The sequence below is a fragment of the Phoenix dactylifera genome, unplaced genomic scaffold (genome assembly GCF_009389715.1).
Source record: "Phoenix dactylifera cultivar Barhee BC4 unplaced genomic scaffold, palm_55x_up_171113_PBpolish2nd_filt_p 001648F, whole genome shotgun sequence".
Taxonomy (NCBI): domain Eukaryota; kingdom Viridiplantae; phylum Streptophyta; class Magnoliopsida; order Arecales; family Arecaceae; genus Phoenix; species Phoenix dactylifera.
This window is the reverse complement of record NW_024068951.1, coordinates 37600-59562: the sequence shown is the minus strand read 5'-3', so window position 1 is coordinate 59562 and position 21963 is coordinate 37600. Positions and strand designations below refer to the sequence as shown.

Below are 21963 nucleotides of genomic sequence, written 5' to 3'. Positions count from 1 at the left end.
CAAGAATCGGAATATGGCTCTTAAGCATTTCTTATAGCATTCATTAAGTGTGTTCTTGTACTCAACATCATGAAAGGCATGAATTAATTAAGCCCCTAAACTTTCATGCCGCGACTCATCCATCATAATGGGCATCATGACCTTTCATTCTTTTCCTGTAAAGCAACTCGATTCTTTTCTATCTATCTATTCACATATATATGAGGCACCTCAAGGCCAGGTCTCCTCGTTGCCATGAAAAGACTAACCAGCTTGCATCTTCTGCAAGTTAAATTAATTTCTGTTGTCATGCCATCATCATCATCATCATCATTTCTGTCTTCGCATGACAAAGCGTAGAGCCCAGAAATCCCTGTGCAAGCATGTACTACTGCAGGTCATCCGCATTTGCAACATCATTTTTATATATTTTTCTTCCTCTCGTAGTTTATTTGAGATACGTATAAGATACTTACTTATGCTTGTACGTTACAGCTACATTCTAATCTTCTCCCCATTGGCAATGAAAGCATCTAACTTTCGGAACCAGCATTAATAATAATAATAATAATAAATTAAGCTAACATAAAATTCTTGCCCATCGTCGCATGGCTGGATATGCATGTTACTTTCATATTTACTCCACCGGACAGTAAAAAAGTTCTAAGGGACGATATCTGCATCCAAGTTGTCAGAATAATAGTTTTTACTGCAAGTTGAAATTAAACATGGTAAACAATAACATGCCAGCAAGAATTTGTTAGTTCTGGACATATGGTAGGCTTACATGCATACACCTGAGCTCTGATGTGACTATAATGAGAACAATGGAAGCATTGAAGTTCTAATATTGTCTGATTGATATGGTGGGAGAGAGTAGGAAAAGGTCAATGGAATATAACACTAATATTATTTCACACCATTCGTTCTTCTAACTTGCTTACAAAAATGATCCATAAGTTATGTAGTTAAATAGTAATTCTTGATGTATACCTTACATAAATGTACTGGAACATCTAAGAGACAACTATTAATACTTTCATGAAACTCTAAAAGACACTCTTAAAGATACATCATGAATACCTGCATTGAATACTGCACTGACTACTTGGAAACTTCGATGATATTCATAACTATTCACTTTATTAAATGACTCAACTTATATTGCCACCAAGGTAGTAGCCTGGTGGTAAGGGGGCGATAATTCCGCCCAAGTTGCCCGGGTTCGAAACGCGCGGGCGTCGATTAAATTAGGAGACCGGATGCCCCACGCCCGGCTGGCTTGTTGGCGGTTATGCTTTCCTTCCACTTGTACCAAGGTGGCGCTGGGGTGACGTACCCACACGTGAGGCGGTGAACCCAGTGGGGTGAGCCCACGGGTCGGGGAAGGCACGCGAAAATCTGCGACCTGTATCGAACATTCCCTGGTGGAAGGGGGGCCCAGTAATGGGGCTGCTACGCGGGTGGGCTGGTCCTTCCCCCTCCCCTTCTATTTTTTACCAAAAAAAAAAAATGACTCAACTTATATTGCTCTTTTTGACTCAGACTACTGACTTGTTTACTATTTGACCATGCCACATAGGATGCCTAGCATGATGCCATTTAAGTTAACAACTACTAAATTTGGTTTAATATCCAGCATCCCCCTATAATCCAAATTTTCTTCCATCATGTATTATTGTAGCGTTTCGAAAATACTAGACATGAGGGGCTTGGAAATGTTGTTCTCCAATGACTGAAAAAAGAAAATCCAACACTTTTGAATATAACAATATTCAAGGCCATTTCCATTGATGTGAAGGACATGTGAAATGTCTTGACTTGCTTGCATAAAGTCTTCACTTGCTTCCATGGCACCTTTATGAGAACATGCTTGTTTTTCTTTTTTGTGCATGCAAGCCATTCATGTTTCTTGAACTTTTTTTATAATTGCTCCTCTTGATCAAAGAAAGTCCCTATACTTATCCAATCTCCAATCTATATTACTGAAGAAACCTTCCACCCCGAAGCATAGTTTTGAATTTTCCAAATTTTCAAGCATTTGGACTTGATATAAAAGTTGATTCTTTTGTTGAATTTCTGTCTTTTCTATTTTTTTCAACTTCTTCAACATTTGTCTTTTCTTTTTCTACTTTTTCGATATATTCTTTTTTCTCCTAATCATTTTCAATTTGTTCTTCAATAATATCAATTTCTTTTAGCTCCTATTCAAATATTTTATTCCTTCCTCCTTACTAATTTCTGCTTTCTCAATTTTTCCATTTTTCTCCTACTATTTCAATTTCTTTTATAACTTCACTCTCCTTTTCTTTTTCCATATCATTTTCATCTAATTATTCATTCTTTTCTTCCAAAAATTCATCTCCATCAAAATCTACTAACCAATATTCCAATGGTCATACTTAATTCTTGTAATAAAAGCAAATACAATCTATTTTTTCTCATACCTTACTTAAGCTTTTAGATCTTTGACATGCTTCCAAACGTCTTGATGAACTTCCTTTTACAAAATCCCCAAAGCTTTCTGTTCTTTTTAGTTTCCTTGATATGCAATATGCAGGCTTCTCTATAACAGCCCATAGCTCTCAAGGTTGTAGACGTAACCTTGTTTTGACTACTCCAAATTTTGTAGTTTGAGTAATAGATTATGGTGTGTCTCCTTTTTGAAGCTAATTTTTAGCTTCTCTGTTCTCTTTTGCCATGATCCAGCAATCGGAACCTTCTTGCCCTCGAACAACTCTTCTTGTTTGTCTACCTTATCGGGTCTTAGTGGATCTGATACCAATTGCTAGTTCTGGATGCATGGAAGGCTCAAACACTTGAGCTTTGGTGCTACTATATTGAGGATAGCGGGAGCATCACCACTGGCTGAGAAGGTGGAGCTCTGGTGCTGATCGTACGTCGGCGGGCTGCGTCCTCCAGAGGACCTGCAAAAAGCCGGTGGCCGGGGCTTCCTGCGCCGACCCTCCAATGCTTAAGTCAAAGAGGGGCTTAATTTGGAAAAGGAGAGATATTGCATGCGGGGATCTCAGAGTCAGGATATAGAAGAAGAATCCTCCTTTAAAGAGGAAGAAGTTTTCCTTTTATAGGAGGGATACAGGGTTACCTGTGATGTGGCCGGATGAATTAAATGAGTTACCGTCGTGATTGAGCACGATCATGTGAATTAATGCATTGCCGTGGAGGGCTAGACTAGAGCCGATGAGTTGTTGTGGGTGACCGGACGTAGTTGAGTGAGTCGATAAGTTGTCGTGGATAGCATGAGATTTTGAGTAAGCCGGAGATCTGTGAAGATCATGCATATTAATTGTTGACAGTCGTAGCAGGGTATGGTCCCTGGTTGATGTGTCGTGGCGTCGCTGGTAAGCAAAGCATGGTAAGGTGAGACTGTTGCAGGGCGTGGCCGCAGCATGTGGACGACGAGCTCGGTCTGCATGAGCTCGGTCTTCTGAGCTCGGCCTTCGGAGCTCAGTCTGCATGACCTCGGCCTGCGCGAGCTCGGTCTGCATGAGCTCGGCCTGCATGAGCTCGGCCTTCTGAGCTCGATCTACATGAGCTCGGCCTACGTGAGCTCGGCCTTCTGAGCTCGGTCTGTATTAGCTCGGCTTGCATGAGCTCGGCCTTCTGGGCTCGACCTGCGTGAGCTCAATCTTGCTTTGTAGGGTGGTCCATTTTTTCCCCAGCATTACCTCCCGACTTACGAGTTCGAGCTGCTTTTTGGCTCGAGCGAAGGAAGTAGTCCAATCGTCGATTGTCCTGTAATATAGCTAAATGTCTATAGAGATGTATGTGCTAAGTAGGGTATACCTCAGCTGAAGTTAAGTGTCTCAAGTTGAGCTGTCCAAGCCGAGCTAAGCGGCTCTACTCCGAGGTCGACTTCAGCGGCCTTCTTTGGCTTGTGGTCGACTCAGCAGGGCATCCCGAGCCCAGCTCGAGGAACGTCATTAGATATGTACCCGAGGTCGAGGGAGCTCTTGGGCTCGTGGTCGACGCAGCGGGGCAGCTCAACTCAAAGCGAGTGGTATTGTCCGCTTTAAGGTTCGGGAGCTCGCACAGAGTTCGCTTAGCGATATGCCTCTGCGGAGGCGCCACCCCTCACGGTTTTGTCCCCCGCACAGAGTTCGCTTAGCGATATGCCTCTGCGGGGGGCCCTCTCGAATGAGTGCTGGAGCAGCTCAACTCAGAGCGAGTGATATTGTCCGCTTTGGGGATCGGGAGCTCGTGTAGAGTTCGCTTAGCGATATGCCTCTGCGGAGGTGCCACCCCTCACGGTTTTATCCCCCACACACAGTTTGCTTAGCGATATGCCTCTGCGGGGGGGCCCTCTCGAATGAGAGAGTGCTAGAGCAGCTCAGCTCAGAGCGAGTGGTATTGTCCGCTTTGGGGATCGGGAGCTCGCGCAGAGTTCGCTTAGCGATATGCCTCTGCGGAGGCGCTACCCCTCACGGTTTTGTTCCCCGCACAGAGTTCGCTTAGCGATATGCCTCTGCGGGGGGGCCCTTCTGACGCTCAGCCTTCTGAGGTCGTACCTGCCAAAATCCTTCTGAGCTCGGTGGGAGCTTCGATGATGGCGACGCTCTGCAGGAAAGTGACATCGCGAGCGCCATCCTGAAGTCTTGCACCCATGAGGAGGGAGTACATGCTGGTTTCTTACTTGCTGCAGGAAGACAGAAGAGTTTGAAGGGCAATAGGATTAAATGAGACTGTACCTTTTGCCACAGAGGCTTACAATCCCATTTTGAAACTCCATAACTCTCCTCTTCCAGGCTTCAGCTTTTATTTCTCGTCCCCTCCAACTCGTTGACGTGAGACTCGGGCTACTACTTCTCACTGGTTGCCCCCACGTCCCACATCGTTTCAGCGGGAGCCGTGCCTGATTCGAGATGGCTTGGAGAAAGTTTCTTCCTCTGCTTAACGTAAACCTGTGGAGGCGGCACAGGAGGGGCGCCTTCACTTGTTGCAGGCCTTGGACTGCAGCAGCCAAGGCTTGAACTTGCTGCACCAGGGTGTTAAACTGCTCCGATTGGACTTGAGGGACCGGATCCGCCGAATGCCTTGGTATTGAGTTCTGGACTGAGTGTCCAGGACTTGGGATGCGATGTCGGGAGGCGTTAGAAACTTCCTTGCTCCTTAGCTTCATGGCCACGACTCGAGCCCTTCCTCTAGCGCCAACTGTTGTTGGAAATTGGACCCGAGGGTAACCACTGGCTGAAAAGGTGGAGCTTCGGTGCTGATCGTACGTCGGCGGGTTGTGTCCTCCGGGAGACCTGCAAAAAGCCGGTGGCCGGGGCTTCCGGCGCCAGTCCTCCGATGCTTAAGTCAAAGGAGGGCTTAATTTGGAGAAGGAGAGATATTGCATGCGGGGATCTCAGAGTCAGGATCTAGAAGAAGAATCCCCCTTTTAAGAGGAAGAAGTTTTCCTTTTATAGAAGGGATACAGGGTTACCTGTGATGTGACCGGACGAATTAATGAGTTACCATCATGATTGAGCACGATCATGTGAATTAATGCATTGCCGTGGAGGGCTAGACCGAAGCCGATGAGTTGTTGTGGGTGACCGGATGTAGTTGAGTGAGTCGATGAGTTGCCGTGGATAGCCTGAAATTTTGAGTAAGCCGGAGATCCGTGGAGACCATGCGCATTAATTGTTGACAGTCGTAGCAGGATTTGGTCCCTGGTTGATGTATCGTGGCGTGGCCGGCAAGCAAAGCATGGTACGGTGAGACTGTTGCAGGACGTGGCCGCAGCATGTGGACGACGAGCTCGATCTGCATGAGCTCGGTCTTCTGAGCTCGGTCAGCATGAACTCGGCCTGCATGAGCTCGGCCTTCTAAGCTCGACCTACATGAGCTCGGTCTTCTAAGCTCGGTCTGCATGAGCTCGACCTGCATGAGCTCGGTCTTCTGGGCTCGGCCTGCGTGAGCTCAGTTTTGCTTTGTGGGGTGGTCCATTTTTCCCCCCAACACCTCTAATTGATACAGTGAAATAAAGCAAGAGATTTTAGATAGAGTACAATATTCTAATATGGTTTCACTCCATTAGTTCTTCTTACTTGCTTGTAAGTAAGAAGAACTATTACATGGCTTTCTTTCGCCGTCCATTCGTGAATTAGGCGTAGATCGTGATAGGAAGGTGGAGGAAAAGGCCTCGCATTCTTTTATATAGTCACATAGTAACTCTTGATATGACTCTTATATAAATGTACTCATCCAAGAGACAACTATTAAAATTTAGGATTTTGTTTGCATAAATATCCTTCTGCAAATTTAAATTTTCGTAAATACCTCTTAAAATTTATATTTATTTCTGTACTTTCATAAAACACCGTTTTTTGCACAAATGCCCTAAATATAATGGTCCTTCTAACACTGTTAATAAAATTATATTTATTTTAATTAAAAATAAAATAAAATTTGAATTATTTTTTTATCTTCTATTGCAATCACCTTATAAATGTTTCTTTTTGCACATCTACTCATTAAGAGTATTTTAACCATTTTAATTTGAAACCGTTAATTTTTTAATGGCGTTAGATGGTATGAGTACATATGCAAAATAATGATAAAAAGAAGATAGAATGGTAAAACAAGTGTTTTACAAGAGTATACATGTAAATATCAATTTTAAAAGGGTATTTATGCAAAATTTGATATTTAGGAGACTATTCATATAAAAAAATTCTAAAATTTTTGTGGCACTATTAAAGATGCCCTTTGGAAACATTAAAGATACATCATAAATACTAGCATTCAATGCTACCTAGACTCTAGGAGACATTATGTAGAAAATCTAAGGGACATAACTATTTGAAAATTTTAAAGACATTTGTGAGTATTCATTTTACTTGCCATGCAGCATGCTACCTAGACTATTGACTTATTTACTTTTTGACCATGCCACAAAGGATGTCTAGTAGGATACCATGCAGGTTGACTCGAGTGAGACGACCACTAAATTTGGTTTAATATCCAACAGAATTGATCCCATGAATGACTTGCTGGTTTCTCCACTAAACACGGACGACCCTGAATAAATCTAATGAGAATGGAGAGACCATCATAAGTACCTTCGTGTTATACCAGTGTACGCATTTCGATAATTGCAGTCGTAGAAAATTTGAACTTGTTCTACAGTCGTTTCTACCAAGGGCAGATCCACTACATAATAGAAACTTTGTTTTTGCATTGCTCAGACTCAACCAGCACAAAATGCTTCAGTAGACGTACGTTCTTAATTACCTGTCTCATGCGCCTCTCCATCATCGTTCGATGGTGGTAATGCATGCTCTTCTGACAAAATTTTATTTGAACTAAACCCTGCATGATGTCTCATGCACCTCTCCATCATGGTATTCAAAAATATTGCTGTGGGACGTAATGCAACTATTAGACTAGTTTCCAATCTGACATGGTGTGAGAGGATCAGTGCAATTAATCCACGAAGAACTAATTTGATTTCCAATCCTCGAAGCTTGTTCCTGCAATCCAAGCCAAGTTCAAACATGAAGTGGATCACGTTTTCATCTACTTAGCAATGGTTCCTAACATGCGTGTGCCCCTTAACTGAAGCGGTGTTGCATTCCATAAGTCACGCAACATAGTTAAAGATCCAAATAATGTCAGCATGCGGTAATTACATGCATCGTCAAGATAACGATGGACTCCAACCGATATCGATGCAGCCACTGATCTCTGATCACCTGCTACATATTAATGCTACAGCTAGAGGTCGTCATCATCAGTAGACATCTAATTAATCCGGCAAGTTAAACAACAACGGAGTTTAATGCATTAAAAACTCACCGCCGAAGGCAGTTTGTATGACTTACTGCTTTGGATTGGCCTGGAAAGTGGAAACCCCACGCCGCCCTGGAGATCCAAAGGTCCGCCCCCACTCCATCGCTGACTGGTAAACAAAGAGGGAGCCGAAGCCAACGGTAAACTAATTAGGACATGACCACGTGTGAGTGCCCATGCAAGGGGGCAGCCCATGCAACGTTGTCCACGGCATGCAGTGCATCACGTCTCATGGAGAGCCGGAAAGTCCACGAGCAGCTCTGTGTGTGTGTGTGTGTGTGTGTGTGTCTGTGTGTGTGTGTCTGTGTGATTTACAGGCTCACCCACAAATTAAGGGAATCCCTGCAATGAAAAAGATGTTTAAAAAGAAAAAAGACTTATGTTGTGATGAGTATCATTGCCGTTTATGGCTAGTCATATGGATAACTAAACTTTTCCCTCAAAAAAGAATCAAATAAATATTTACAAGTTATCATTGTCATTTGAAGAGATATCATTGACATTTGTGTTCACTATTACTTCCTCTCCCATGGTCATAGGAGTGCCATCACGTTGATAAATAGTAATTATCAGAGTAATGCTCATATGGAAGTCACATCCACTGTATGATGATAGGCATGATATGTGAGGCCCTAGATAATCAGCCTATCCTACTGCTAGCTGCTACGGCTGTGGAAACCAACAAATATTTCTCTGTCAACTAGTTGCAGATTATACTCTAGATATTTCAACATTTAACTTTTTACTTTTTCCTTCTATTTTTTTTTGGCATATCTCCCTTTGTTAGTTGGTCTCACAGTACTTATAACTTCTCACGAAGAAGTATGAACATTACTGCGTTTTTCCAATAATCTCTTCAGAGCCCCATCACACAAGTTTCTATTTCCCCCAATTCTCAAATAAGCTGGTGAAGTAAAAGCGCATGTGAGGGGTGGGTGGTAGAAGAAGGCTTAGGTTGCCCATGTAATGTTTGTAGTAAATGGAAGAGTACCTCTCCCGCACCTTGCCATCAAAAACCAATGTGATGGCCCCTTTCCTCACATGGGTATCCGATAACCTCGTGAGGGGAAATCCTGTTTTCCTGGAGTTGGAATCTCTTTCCAGTATCAAGTAAACATGAGGGTGTGGTAATTCCCCTTCTGGTTGGCTATTTGTAACAGCCTCTTTATGCAATCCGACCCTTGCTCTAATGAAGGGCCCTGCCATGTCCCCCAACTTGTAGTCCATTTACCTTAATTGGCCTTAACTCTGGCATGTAGTTAGCCCTCTCTTTAGACATAGCGTCACTCCTACTACCCTACAATACAGCCGCTAAACCCCCTCACACACTCTCTTAAGCTGAACCTGGACAAATAAATCTCGTGGGCCAGACATCCCGGCCCATTGAACAGGGAGAGAGGGCCCATAAGCCACCGCAGCTTAACGCCGGTCACGTGGATAAATCCAGGGCCTCCACATTGACCTGGTCCGTGGTGGCCGACATGCCGCGACGTCGTCCCGGAGATCGGGGACCGGACCATCCTGTCATCGATCCAGAGCCGACCCAGATTGCTGCCACGTGTCATGCTTGGTGTGCAAGCAGACATGAGTCACGGTCGGTTTAATTAATGATGCTAAATCAAAGAGATCATGTCCTAATCTCCTTTTCTCTAATTCCCTTTTTAGGTACTCTAAACTGCATGGTGTTTCTGAATCAAGAGGCTCTCTAATATCCCTCCTTGGGGGCCTTCTAGTTGTGCTTGACACCGAAAGTTTAGAAGGAGACGAATACTACAACGACAAGGTACCAAGGACAATAGAGGGCGGCAAATACTTAAAAACAGAAGAGAGAAGGCATCTTTTGGGTAGGCTCGCCTGCTTCTTGAGAGCCCATGGGCCTGGTAAAAAAGAGGGTCCGCCACGAGAACCGAGGGGGAACATGTGGGGCCTCTAGCCTCTCTTAATATACGTTCTCGCCCGCTTGCCTTTCAGAGGCCTTCCCCAGCTATTTCCTCCCTCCCCCGCCTCCCCTCCTTTCCTGCCTCTCCATTGTTTTTAGATTCACTCCCTTTCGGTCTCCCTCACCCTTTTCTTCCCATCACTTCTCACCAGGAGCTCCATCAAGATGTCGAGCCGGGAGAGCAGCATCACTGATGAGGAGATGAATGAGCTCATCTCCAAGCTCCGAGCTCTGCTCCCTGAGTCCCGTCGCCCGAGCACAAGCAGGGTAAGGAAACAACACCACCTAGACCTTCCTGCCAAACGGCTCAAGTGATATCGTAGCTCCTTTCAGTATTTTTCAGAAGGCACTGACACTGCCATTGTGCGTTTATTTATTGCATACGAATGAAGGCATCGGCGTCGAAGCTGCTGAAGGAGACGTGCAGCTACATCAAGAGCTTGCGTCGGGATGTGGGCGACCTCAGCGACCGGCTGTCCGACCTGCTGGCGACGATGGACTCCAACAGCCCACAGGCTGAGATCATAAGGAGCCTCCTCAGGCCCTAGGAACAGTTAGTCTGCTGCCGCTTTACCTCCTTTATAGTACTCTCTAAGGAGGAACTGGTTAGGAGAAGGGGTCATATATGGTGTACCAGCATGTAAACTAATGTACTAGCTAGCTAGTAGGAAATAGTATCTTTGCTTGATGTCGTAGTTGTGTTTTCCCTACCCTCCACTTCCTTGTACATTTAGTACCAGCATATAAACTAATGTATTAGCTTGTAGGAAACAGTATCTTTGCCTGATGGCCAAGTACTGTTTTCCCTGCCCTCCACTACGTTTGCATTTCTCTAGGGTGGCTTGAGTTGTTTCTTCCATGACAACCGACCGACCACTATGGAGAAAATATCATGTAATTACGTTTCCTACGTGCTGCAGTTAATACTTTATTTCCAGTTTGTACGTCCGTACCCACATATATATATATATATATATATATATATATATATATATATATATATATATAGCTTTTCCTTTTTCGCTCTTCTATAATTTGTACATGATATAGAAAACATACAAGTGAGCTACGATGAGTACGAGAATGTTTTGAGAGATGCATAACAAAATAAAAATGGCTGCTCAATTAGCTTGAACTGAGCAGCGTACGTAGAAAAGCGTAGAAGTTGCACCAGTTAAAGAGCAAAGTATGTTATACTAATTAGCTAGTACGGTTTCGAGAAAAATCTCCCATATAAAATATTTATGGAATGTACTAAAGCACTCGAGTTGCAGAGAAATCTTTTATTCCTCCGCATGGGTGTCAAACTCTATGGCTCGATCCAACGTATCTCCCCCAAAAAATAAAAAAAGGAAGTGTGATCCATCCAAGTTTGAAAACTTCTTCACAGGAGACTGGGAGCTCAATACGAGGCCATGCCCAGTTATCAGAAGATTCATCAAAATAGAAGTGACGGCACTCGGGAAAAGTCTCTAGAAATAGATGGGTTGTTTCGCGAGAAAAGGCATACCGGGCAATGGGGCCGGTCGCAAGAGGTTGGCTCTGGCTCGGGGCAGAGACAAAGGCGCGATTGACGCGCGGCGCCAGGCGACAGAAGACGTCGAGGCAGTGGGTCCCATGCCCACTAGGTGGGACCCAGTTTGATCCATCGGCAGGCGACGCGGGTCAAGTTGGTCCGGTACGTGGGTCTCCGGGGGAACACGAGTATTAAAGCGTACCCGGCTCTCCGTAGGCTGTTCCCGGCCCAGTGTGATAAGGTGGTCCTCACCGCCCGATAGGTGGACCCCCTCATATCACGGTACTGTGTCCGGCATCTATGACGTACGTTGGCTGTTTCCTCCTTTTAAGGCTCCAAAAAGTATGACGGCAAGAGGGATCTCAACTATTAAATTACCCTCAAATCAGTGTCAAAAGAAAAAATATATCCGGTTTTGGTCACCAATCAAGTGAAGATGAGAGAGGAGCGACAAGCCACCCGTGCGCTCCGCTTGTTCTCCAATCTACGAGAGGTGTCAAACTCTCCAAGTATTCTCCAAATCTTGTGCTCGTTCTCTAATTCACACAAGGAACCGTGGCAATCTCATAGAGATCTTCCAAATCTTCTCCCAATTTTTGGGTTGCAATGGTCACTAGTGACCGCCTTAATCCATTTCGGATATGGATGACCTCGTTCTTTCTTTTTATTTTTAAATAAATATTTTCAAAATTTAAGAGTTCAAACTATATTAACTATAGTTAAAAGATAAATGAACTGTATAAAGCCTTTCCTAAGACAAAATTTTTTACAAATTATAACTAGTTTAATGGGACATATAAACAAAGAAAACAATCAACATTCATCAGCATTCAGCATTTGATCAAAAGCCTGAAGTTTGATTAATATTATCTGGTAATAGTAATACTTAAATATCTTTTTATACCAGAATACATATTATCTTGTTTATGATATTTTAAAAATGATTTTTTTTAACAAAAAATAGTTTGTATTTTGTAAATATAGAGTTGCTAATATGTACAGAAAGAAGAGTCTGCATATTGTAATAAATAATCAAAGCAAGAGTACAAAGTAAAGGTTTGATATGACATTCTTAGGTGCAATAGCTGCAGAGTTGCATGTGGGTAAGTAGTGGTGCTGTGCCGGTTACTATTATTTTGTGGAAAACCTTAGCTTCCACAAAAGTATTACGCATAAGAAAAAATTGAAGTACCATCATGTGACATGATATGATACATGAACATGGACATGGACATGGCGCCTATCCAATCCTAGCTCTCGGAAGGATCGTGCCTTCATTCTAGACTATGTCTATGCGATATGATCCACATAAATTTTTGACCAATTTCCACTCCAACTTGATCCAAGCTTGATGGGGACCTGCACAATTCCGAACCATGTAGTAATACTGACCAAAATTAATTTTTTGATAAATTCAACTCATGGATTAAGCGCACCAAACAATTGGAATGGTGCAATTGGTCAGAAATTTGGATTCGATGGGAGAGATCAGGGGGAAAGATTGCTCGGATCTAAGAAGAATTTACATAATAATAATAATAAAAAACATTCGGCGAAATATGCAAGCTTTAAAGAAGGAATCAAAGGACGATAGAAAACGAGGAACATGGTGCCAGAGAGAAAAGGAAAAAGCTTAACCCATGAATGGAACTCGATCAGACCTATGTTGATGCCTTCATCGACCCCACCGTCCAATGAGAGGCTACGATGCCTCCCCACCACCGTCCTTCCATTCGGTGCTCGCTGGAGACGAGAGTCTTCTCTATGAATTGATAGTCATAGAGGCACGTTGATATGGACCGGAGAACACGTGTGATGGAGGAACCAGACACCATGATTACTGTTGCTGGAAATTGGACCCGGGGGCTACCGCGAAGCCGGGGAAGGAGGAGCTTCGCTGCAGGGACGGTGGTCGGCGGCGCGCCGACTGGTGACGTCCTCCTGGAGGGGTGTAAGTCCTGCAAAAAAGCCGGTGGCCGGACTCCCCGGCGCCGGCCCTCCGATGCTTAAGTCAGAGGGGGGTAGATATGTGTAGAGAGCAAGGAAGAGAGTATATGGAGAAGACAGCAGGAATATTTGGATAAGATGAAGAAGATGAAGAGGGTGATATCCTCCCTTGTGTCTGTGCTGTTTGCTTCTTTTCACCCGGTCCAGGAGGGTTCTGTCCGGGGGCCCCCCTCCTTTTCCCCCCAGGTTTTCTTTTATAGAAGGATTTTTGTTACCTGGGAGGTGACAGGAGGTTTGTCCTCTTTTGTAATAATTGGGCACGATTTGGCCCATTAATGGCGTAGTGGAGAACGGGACCGAATCGGACCGGAATCAGGGAGTTGTCACGGTCGATCAGACCTGTTGGAGTGGTTGAACCGCCGGCTGTGGTGGGCCTGGGGTCCGTGGATGGTAAGTGCATTTATTACCGAATGAACCGGCGGTCAGGGAGAGCCATACGCTCTGATGGTTCAGTGATCCGGAGATCGTCTTGGGCCGTGCTCATTAAATGACTGGGTGCATCGGAGACTTGAGGGAGTCTCATGCATTAATGGCAAGTCGTGCCGAATACCTGCAGAGATCTTATGCCTTGATGGCTTGGAGATAGTGGCAGGCTATAGTAGAGTCGCGTGTATAGCCGCCGGACCTTTCGAGAAAGCTTGGCGGGGAGGAGTATTAGTTAAAGGCATCGGCTCGGCAAGGGTGCCGAGCCGAGCTGGTCGCCCAGAGGGGCGCCCTGTGGCGGGGTTGCTTCTAGTACCTCTGGTCGACGCCCTTTGGGCGAGCACCTTCTAGCCGAGCGCCTCTATTTGGCGCTGTCTCTGGTCGGCGCTTCCTAGTTCGAGCGCTTCTCTGGTCGACGTTCTTCTGGTCGGCTCTTTCTAGCCGAGCATCCCTACTTGGGACGTGTTGGTTGGTCCGAGCACCTCTTGGCGCTCCGGTCGGCACTCTTGGGCCGAGCATCTTTTCGGATTGGCGCTCTCTAGCCGAGCACCCCTCTGGTTGGTGCTCTCTGGTCGGCACTCTTTGGCCGAGCACCTTTCCGGTCGGCGCTTTTCGGCCGAGCGCCTCCGTGGTGGTATGACTTGGGGTTTTTCCCCCAACATAAATCCATTAATGAATCCATTTCCTATATTATTATCTTGATATTATATCGAAAGAGAATAGATTATTCCATCTCCCTTTTCTGATGAATTCAAAACTATCTTACCAAATTTTATGTAATTACATAAATTCAATATTACGTATAGGACAATAAAGAAAACACCCTTGCACCCCTCCTTAAATTCTACTGGAGTGATTGCACCCCTCCTTAAATCCTGGCTATGTTGATCCCGGATATTTGACCAAGGTAATTCTAATAGACAACTACAGCAATTTATTTGTGGAGGTAGACGAACCAACAACTGCCCTTCAAAGAATACATAGATCTATTGTGTATGAAAGTTATTACATCCAACCACTTATGATGTCCAAGCTCGTCTTCCTTCTTAGCATAAACATCATTTTTTCTATTCAAAAAAAAAACATAAACATCATTTTCTAGAGAGTGAATTTTGAAAGATCAAAATCTCTCATCATCTCTTCTTAACATAAAAAATCATTTTCAGTAACCACATCTTTCTTAATTGTATTTTGAAAAAAAAAATGAATACAAAAGAACAATTATTCATCATCCATTGCACATGTATTCTCTGTTACCAACATACTCAATTAGCTGTTCTTTTTTTTATTTTCTTTCTTTTATTTTGGATTAAAGAACATACTCAATTTAGTTAAAAAATGGTGAAATAAAGACCTACCAGGCCACATTTATACTCCCTTGCTCAAGCCACATAGCATCTAGATTGCAGACTAGCAAGTCTGAGCAGCAAATCATGTAGAGCAGCAGATGTTGAAAGTAATATTTAAAACTACTTCCCAATAGACAATAATTCACATTATAATCCAATTACCACAAGCAGAAAACGATCTATAGAACCAAGGAAAAACTATATGGCTGAAAGTATAAACTGATTAGCTCATAACCAATCACCGAGCTGGCCTAACATTTAATTTTGCTAAGGTGCCCCTGTAACATGATGGACCCAACATCTTCAAGCTAACAGGTTGTAGAAACAGTAATTTAAGAACACTTCAAACACATGAAAAGATTACATGATGATCATATGGCAGCCAAATAATCATGTGCAATAACAAAAGCTGAGGCACCTCATGTTCCATACTGTCGACTCCAAGAAACCATGTACAACATAACCTGCTCGACCTTGAGCCTTTTATCAGACGTTTCCAGCCTGATGAGACAATTGATCGATGATACATCAATCTATTATGTATCTCAGATGGTATTGTGGCTGCAAGGTCCAGTGAGATCCTTGGTCTAGTGAAATTATGATGACCCAGGTGATGGCTGAAAAAACTTCAGGGCGAACACAGCTATGGTTTCTTTTACCAACTAAAACATTAACACCCCTGCACTCTTCATTGAAGTAGCAGCTCCACCACACGCGCCAACAGCTCCAGCAAGCACATGCTGTGCGTTAAATTAACTCCCAAGGTGTCTGTTGAGACTGAAGAGTTACTCGCTTGAGTTCCATAACAGTCATCAGACAAGAAACCAAGATTAAATTACATAAAAGACACAAAACCAACTGAAACACCCAAAGTGATTTATTATGCTAGAGAAACACCAATGCTTTAAACTCTTGCAGAGACTTAAATGGTGGACTGAAACCAACAAGGTCTAGCACATTCCATCTGACCGATAGAGAAACAAATCACAAATAGGGCTCGTTTAATTTTCTCATTCAAAGCAAAATAAAAAGAACTAAACTTTCTCCACCACAGGGGGACAAAAGCAATATACAAAACCTCGTATAGGAGTGCAGTGAGATGGAGTAACCATCAAACGAACAAAAAGGATTGATAAATCTACTTTTTGGACAAAGAAAATGGGTAAGAAATGCTTTTAACGCCTAAACTCAATTAAGACAAACTGGAAGAAGCCCATAACGACATCAGTAGTTAGGGATGAGGATATTGCATGGAAATGGATGAAGGAACATGACGAAAGATGCAAATGTTTAACACAGGATAAATAGTGATGAAACAGATAAACCACCATGAGAATCAGTACATACATCAGCCACTGGTCAAGGAATTATTCGCAGTTATAGGTCTGACATAGTCATCTATATAGGTTTTCCACACAAGAATCTTCTACCACAACTTACTCCATTCATCCACAAAGATTATCCACATGTATATCCACTCAAAGTCGCTACATATAACCAAAAATCCCAAAATCCATCATCAGATGGTCATTTCAAACAAAAATAATCAACAAATATCCTTCTACAAGTAACAGAAAGATCTTTGCTTAAAACATAGCTAACTTTAACAAAGCAAAGAGAACTACCAGAACTGTGGAGAACTGAAAGTAAAAGCACTCATTCCTCATCATCCTCATCACCATCGCCTCCGGCTGCCTTCTTTGATGCAGCCTTCTGGTTCTTTCTCTTCACTCTACCAGGGCAGCCCCCACCAAATGGACTTGTGAGAGAGAAGTCAATGTGCTTCGCTGAATCCACCCTCACCATGAATGATGGAATGTTGACCACTTGCCTACCAACTCTGAAAGGAGAGATTGGAAAATAGATAGTCAGATATACACACCTTTTGATACTCAGCAAAATAATAGCGAATACAAACCAGGCGAATCTGGAAGTAAAACCTAAGAGGATAGTAGTTCAAATACTACAATGAAAGTCAAGTTGCTGCAAGTACAAGCAAACACTGTGTAAAAGAATTACAGCAAAGTGCTTTAAATGATAAAAAAACTCCCATCAGAAACCCTAGAACCACGACTCCCACCAGAAAGTTTAGAATGTACTTCCTGACACCAAGCTTGTTAAAAAGGAAGCCCAACCTCTACCAGGCAAGGCCAAGCAAGTACATGGCACAGAGATACTGATTCCCAAAGTTTACAAGGAAACCATATGCACCATATGGATAATTAAGAATCACATGTTCGTTGCCTCCACTCAAAAATCCAGCAGCAAAAAATTCAGGAAAGAAGAGACCATTGTTTGCCACCAAGCTGAGATAACAGCATTGTGCTACAAGAAAATAATGCATACAAGTTATGATTGTGCTTCACGACATGCAAGAACTAATAGGCAAATAAACCTTGCTTTGCTTTAAAGAAGAAAAAAAAAGCATACTGATGAGCTCTATTGCAAAAGAATTAACTCCAGAATCGAATGCCATCAAATATGAGGCACATTCTATTGCTCGGGCAGGCAACAAGCTGATGAGCTTAAGTAAAAACAACCCTATGTGCTAGCTAAAAACTTCAATAAATATTCGCTTTAAATAACCAACTATAAAAATTCCCTCAAAATGATGCTCATAAACAATTGTGCCTTAACACCATACCAGTATTTACCAATTAGGCTTGCCACAAGTTGGTGGGAAAGATATTAATGATCATGGGCTTATATGATTCAGGGGGGAAGAACAATAGCTGACACATGAAGAAAACTTGTGCATGGACATGCATATATCTGGGCACTCAGAATGAAAAGGACTAATATGTTTCCTCATTGGACTTTGACCTCACTCAAAAATGAAACAACTTCCTCATTGCGCCCAGTGACAGAATACATGCACAAAGAGACTTGCGAACTTTTAAATCTAAAAATATCAGAGAATTCAAAACAAGTACATTGTATGTTCATTGCATTTATGAAACTGCCCAGAAAAATAATTATCGTCATGATAATATCAAAAATTTAACTACATCAATGGAGATGCATTCTGGTTTAAGACGAAATGAATAGATGAAAATACAGGCATCATGGATCGAATTTCTTTCATCATTTTAGACGCCATTATCCATATCACAGATGACCATCATGAGATATTAACAACCTGTTCCCATCATATGGCCTATTTGACATCAACTTAAAAGAATCAAGCTGGATATTTTCAAAGATAAGAATATGAAAGCATGCTGATATATGCTGATGGGAAGAGAGAATAACTGTGGATATGAAATAGATATAATTTGATTTCAAATATGATTTAGCCTTCAAATGCTTTACCCTATGGACCAAAGAGTTTCAGAGAAAACCAATTTGAAATTGCTCAGGATTCAGCGGTTTCAATAGCTCAAGCCAGTTATGGTCCATTTCCAAGCATGTATAGTATGAAAAGTTTAACAGCTGTTATAAGGAGATGTAGGGAACATCTGCATCAACGTTAAAACAGAAGACAAGACAAAGATAAAAGGCACTGGTGAGACAGGACAGTTTTGCAACATGCTAAACAACAATTGCAGGTGTCTCAGGTAACCATCATGAGATATTCATAACCTATCCCATTGCATAACTACTTCCACATCAACACAAACATATCATATAAAATAGACAACTTAAGTAAGGAAAAGATGGTGTGTTGAGATGTGCTGCAGAAAAAAGAAAAGGAAAGAAAAAAATCACAATGGGATATAAAATTAGACTTTAATTGAGTTCATAAGATTTAGCCTTCTAATGCTTTAACCTGGGGACCAAGGCCTGACGTTTCAGTCAAAACTGATGTAGAACAGCTTGAGTTGTCACTTTTGGTAGTATCTAACAATTTCAATCTGGTTTTCAACAATTTCAGTGATTACAGTTAAAACTGACCTGTTATAGATAATATGGCCTTATGTAGAGTTACTAGCTTGGTTTTCCAGGTATTTTTTATATTTTCCATTTTAAGCACAGGGGTGGGAGTGGTTAAATTTGATGAGTGGTGACAAGTTTAGCCTCTAGGATCCATTGTCATAAGATAGATGTCTAACCGTGCATGTTTCGAGCGGATTTGAAAGCATAAGAAGCGTCCTAGGACAGAATATAACCGGAAATGTAATATTTTAAAACATTTTTTAAGTTATACAAGTGACATAAATTTGTAGGAATCTTGCTTGCAAAAGAACAAGGACAACCATGATTACTCTAATGAAATTCTAAATGAAACTTTAAAAGAATTGTTATTTTGACATAAATGCAAAATCTGGTTCAAGAAATCTTACCAAGCGACAATATGAATTGAAAATTGGTGTCTAATCTAACTACTCCCACTTTATATTTAAATTCTATTTTTTCAAAAGCTATTTATATATTAAGTTTTTTTTATAATCTTTAATAAATCTACAACCAAATCAATGAAAGCAGAAGGTCCCAACATAACTAGCAAATTAGTATTAAGAGAAAATAATAAAATGTTCGACAGAAAGCAACCATGCCACAGTAGGACATTAGCTAATCCATCAAATCCAAGTCAAACTAATTTGGGCTGCAAGCAATTATTGATCCATCAGATGACACTTCTTTCTACATTAACTTACATATAACATACGAGATCACAAGTAACTAATACCAAAATAAAAATGCTGAGAATGTATGAAATCAAACAAATTGATGATATAAAAACATTATTTTCAAATAATTAGCATTCCCAAACATTAACTAAAATAACAATGATAATAACCAGAAGTCAGAGAGCAAACCTGATGTGGCGCTGCCTGATAAGGACCCTGGCATGATGAATGGACTTCGCCATCCCAGACTTGAACACGAGAGTCTGGAGCCGGCGCTCGAGGAAGTTCTCCACAGTGAGAGCCAGAACATAATCAAGCTTGTTCTGCATCTCGTCGAGGAGGCCGTACCGGTTCATCCGGCGGAGGAGGGCCTCTCCTTCAAAGATCCGGCGAGGGTTCTTCTCATCCAGTGTCAGAAGCTCCCTGGCCGCATTCCGGATCCGGCTCAAAGCGAACTGAACCCTCCACAGCTCCCTCTTGCACCGGAGCCCATACTCACCCACGAGCTTCAGCTCGGCGTCGAGCCGCTCCTTCTCATAGGGGCGGCGGGGCTTCTTGAAGGTCTTTCCATCTGCGAACACCTCACATTCTTTAGGATTCCCAGATTCACATCCCAACCAAAATCGTAACTAGTGTTTCAACCGATTACACTGAAATAATAGCTGAATCATGAGATAACAAAGCATCTCAGAAACCAAAAAAGGAAATCCTTTTATGGCAAACTTGACTCAGGGCTCTAAAATTGCAATTTTTTTTCTCATAAACCCTGATTTACGAGTCCGGATCGATTCAAGTAATATTAAGAAGGGATTAAAAGGGGAAAATAGGATCTAAGAGTTCGAATCGACTAGAAAAGATCATACGAAGGGGAGATCGCCGAATAGAGATTGGAACTGAAACGAGGGGAAGAGAGAGGGAAGAGAGAACAAGACTTACAGTTCCGATAGAAGCTGACGTGAACCATGGCGGGTTCTTCTTCGCCCTCGCCGTCTCCCGCCTTGGCCTCCGGAGATCGAAGATGGAGGTCTTATATAGAGGACCACAACCCTAAGCCTAGGCTTTTGTCTGATGTTAATGGACTCCTCGGACCGGCCCAGTCTTCCCTGGAATGCTGGGCGGCCCAATGACCCAAACCCAGACAGCCTTTTTCTAATAATGTCAGAAATTTAAGTATAGCATGTAACAAAAATGAGCAATATTATGTATAGAAGTCTTAACCATATAAAAAGGAGCAAGATATATAATATTTGCAATTAAAAATATTTATTAGTTATAGCTGTAAGCTTGTTGGGCTGCATTTTCCAAATGGTACGGTAACATGCTCATCAATAACAACAAATAATGATAATGATGATGGATAAAACATTAGAAAGATATTAATAATGACCAAGTTTGTACCATGGATATAAATTATGTATGCAAAACTCCAGCATGTGCAACACATATTGTGATTAGTTGATATGGGGCTAGGCACTAGGGAGGTGAGACAATTGGGCTAAAATATGCCAAGAAAACTGCACATATACATACATGCACACATCACACATACATATATATATATATATATATATATATATATATATATATATATATATATATATATATATATATATATATATATATACATATATACATATATGTATATTCATAAAAGTAAGCCTTGCTACAAAGATAAAGTTGTTTTATTATGACCTATAGGTCACGGATTTTAACTACAGAAATAGTCCTCCTTTTGCATATAGGGATAAGATTGCATACATCTTTTATATATTTATATATATATATATATATATATATATATATATATATATATATATGATTATGATGATGATGAAGTAAGAGATATGTGGGAGGAATGGAAGGATGTGTACATTGTGATTTTTAGAGGATAAGTGGTTTTAGTGTTGCAATTTCATGCTTTAAAGACTAGCCGCATAAAGTTGGTCTCATGGCCTTTCTATTATATATACAAGTATTTTGCATATGTTACACACACACCCTTACTCGTGATGGGATGGGAAAATGGGATTTTGGAGGTGTTTCTTGGAGAGAGAGAGAGAGAGAGAGAGAGAGGTGATCTTTATGTGCTTCAAAAGACATAATCAAATGCTTTGTTTTTGCAATCCAACTTCACATTTGCAATTACAGGAGTCTTCTCTAAATTTAGTTAACAGAGTGTGGCATATGCAATGTCGCAATTAGTTTACGAAACATCATGACATAGAGCAAGGAAATACAGATATTGCAAACCTTTCAAGAATATTGAAAGAGATCATGTGTTGTTAGAGCTAACACACAAAGACATATAATACCATGACTAGAGAAGGGAAATATACGTTATATGTTTTATAGATGATGCCTCCAGATATTGACATATGTACT

At 41.9% G+C, this 21963-nt stretch overlaps 1 protein-coding gene and 1 non-coding gene across 5 annotated transcripts; both read right to left on the bottom strand.

Moving 5' to 3' along the window:
- Positions 1–15287: 15287 nt before the first annotated feature.
- On the bottom strand, positions 15288–20894 carry LOC103700527 (40S ribosomal protein S9-2). Of its 4 annotated transcripts, none has more exons than XM_026802094.2 (4): positions 20518–20894; positions 19771–20152; positions 16636–16850; positions 15288–15802 (listed from the first exon to the last, which is right to left on the bottom strand). In XM_026802094.2, exons 1-3 carry the CDS (start codon positions 20543–20545, stop codon positions 16667–16669), a joined length of 594 nt encoding a protein of 197 aa, XP_026657895.2. In that variant the 5' UTR covers positions 20546–20894; the 3' UTR covers positions 15288–15802; positions 16636–16666. The 4 variants fall into 4 exon arrangements, with proteins under 4 accessions (XP_026657895.2, XP_008780688.2, XP_008780693.2 ...); XM_008782466.3 differs by having other exon boundaries at positions 15288–15787; XM_008782471.3 differs by having other exon boundaries at positions 15288–15778.
- LOC120108933 lies at positions 17784–17871 on the bottom strand. The gene has a single exon (XR_005510051.1). It is a non-coding gene; the product is annotated as a small nucleolar RNA Z162 (small nucleolar RNA).
- Positions 20895–21963: the final 1069 nt, after the last annotated feature.

What these genes read in the sequence shown, in the direction of transcription:
- LOC103700527 (XM_026802094.2), bottom strand. Translation starts at nt 20,545, where the DNA reads ATGGTTCACGTCAGCTTCTATCGGAACT. An exon ending in CGTCAGCTTCTATCGGAACT is followed by an intron (nt 20,153 to 20,517) that starts GTAAGTCTTGTT and finishes AGGTGTTCGCAG; the next exon opens with ATGGAAAGACCTTCAAGAAG. An exon ending in ATCAGGCAGCGCCACATCAG is followed by an intron (nt 16,851 to 19,770) that starts GTTTGCTCTCTG and finishes CTCTCCTTTCAG; the next exon opens with AGTTGGTAGGCAAGTGGTCA.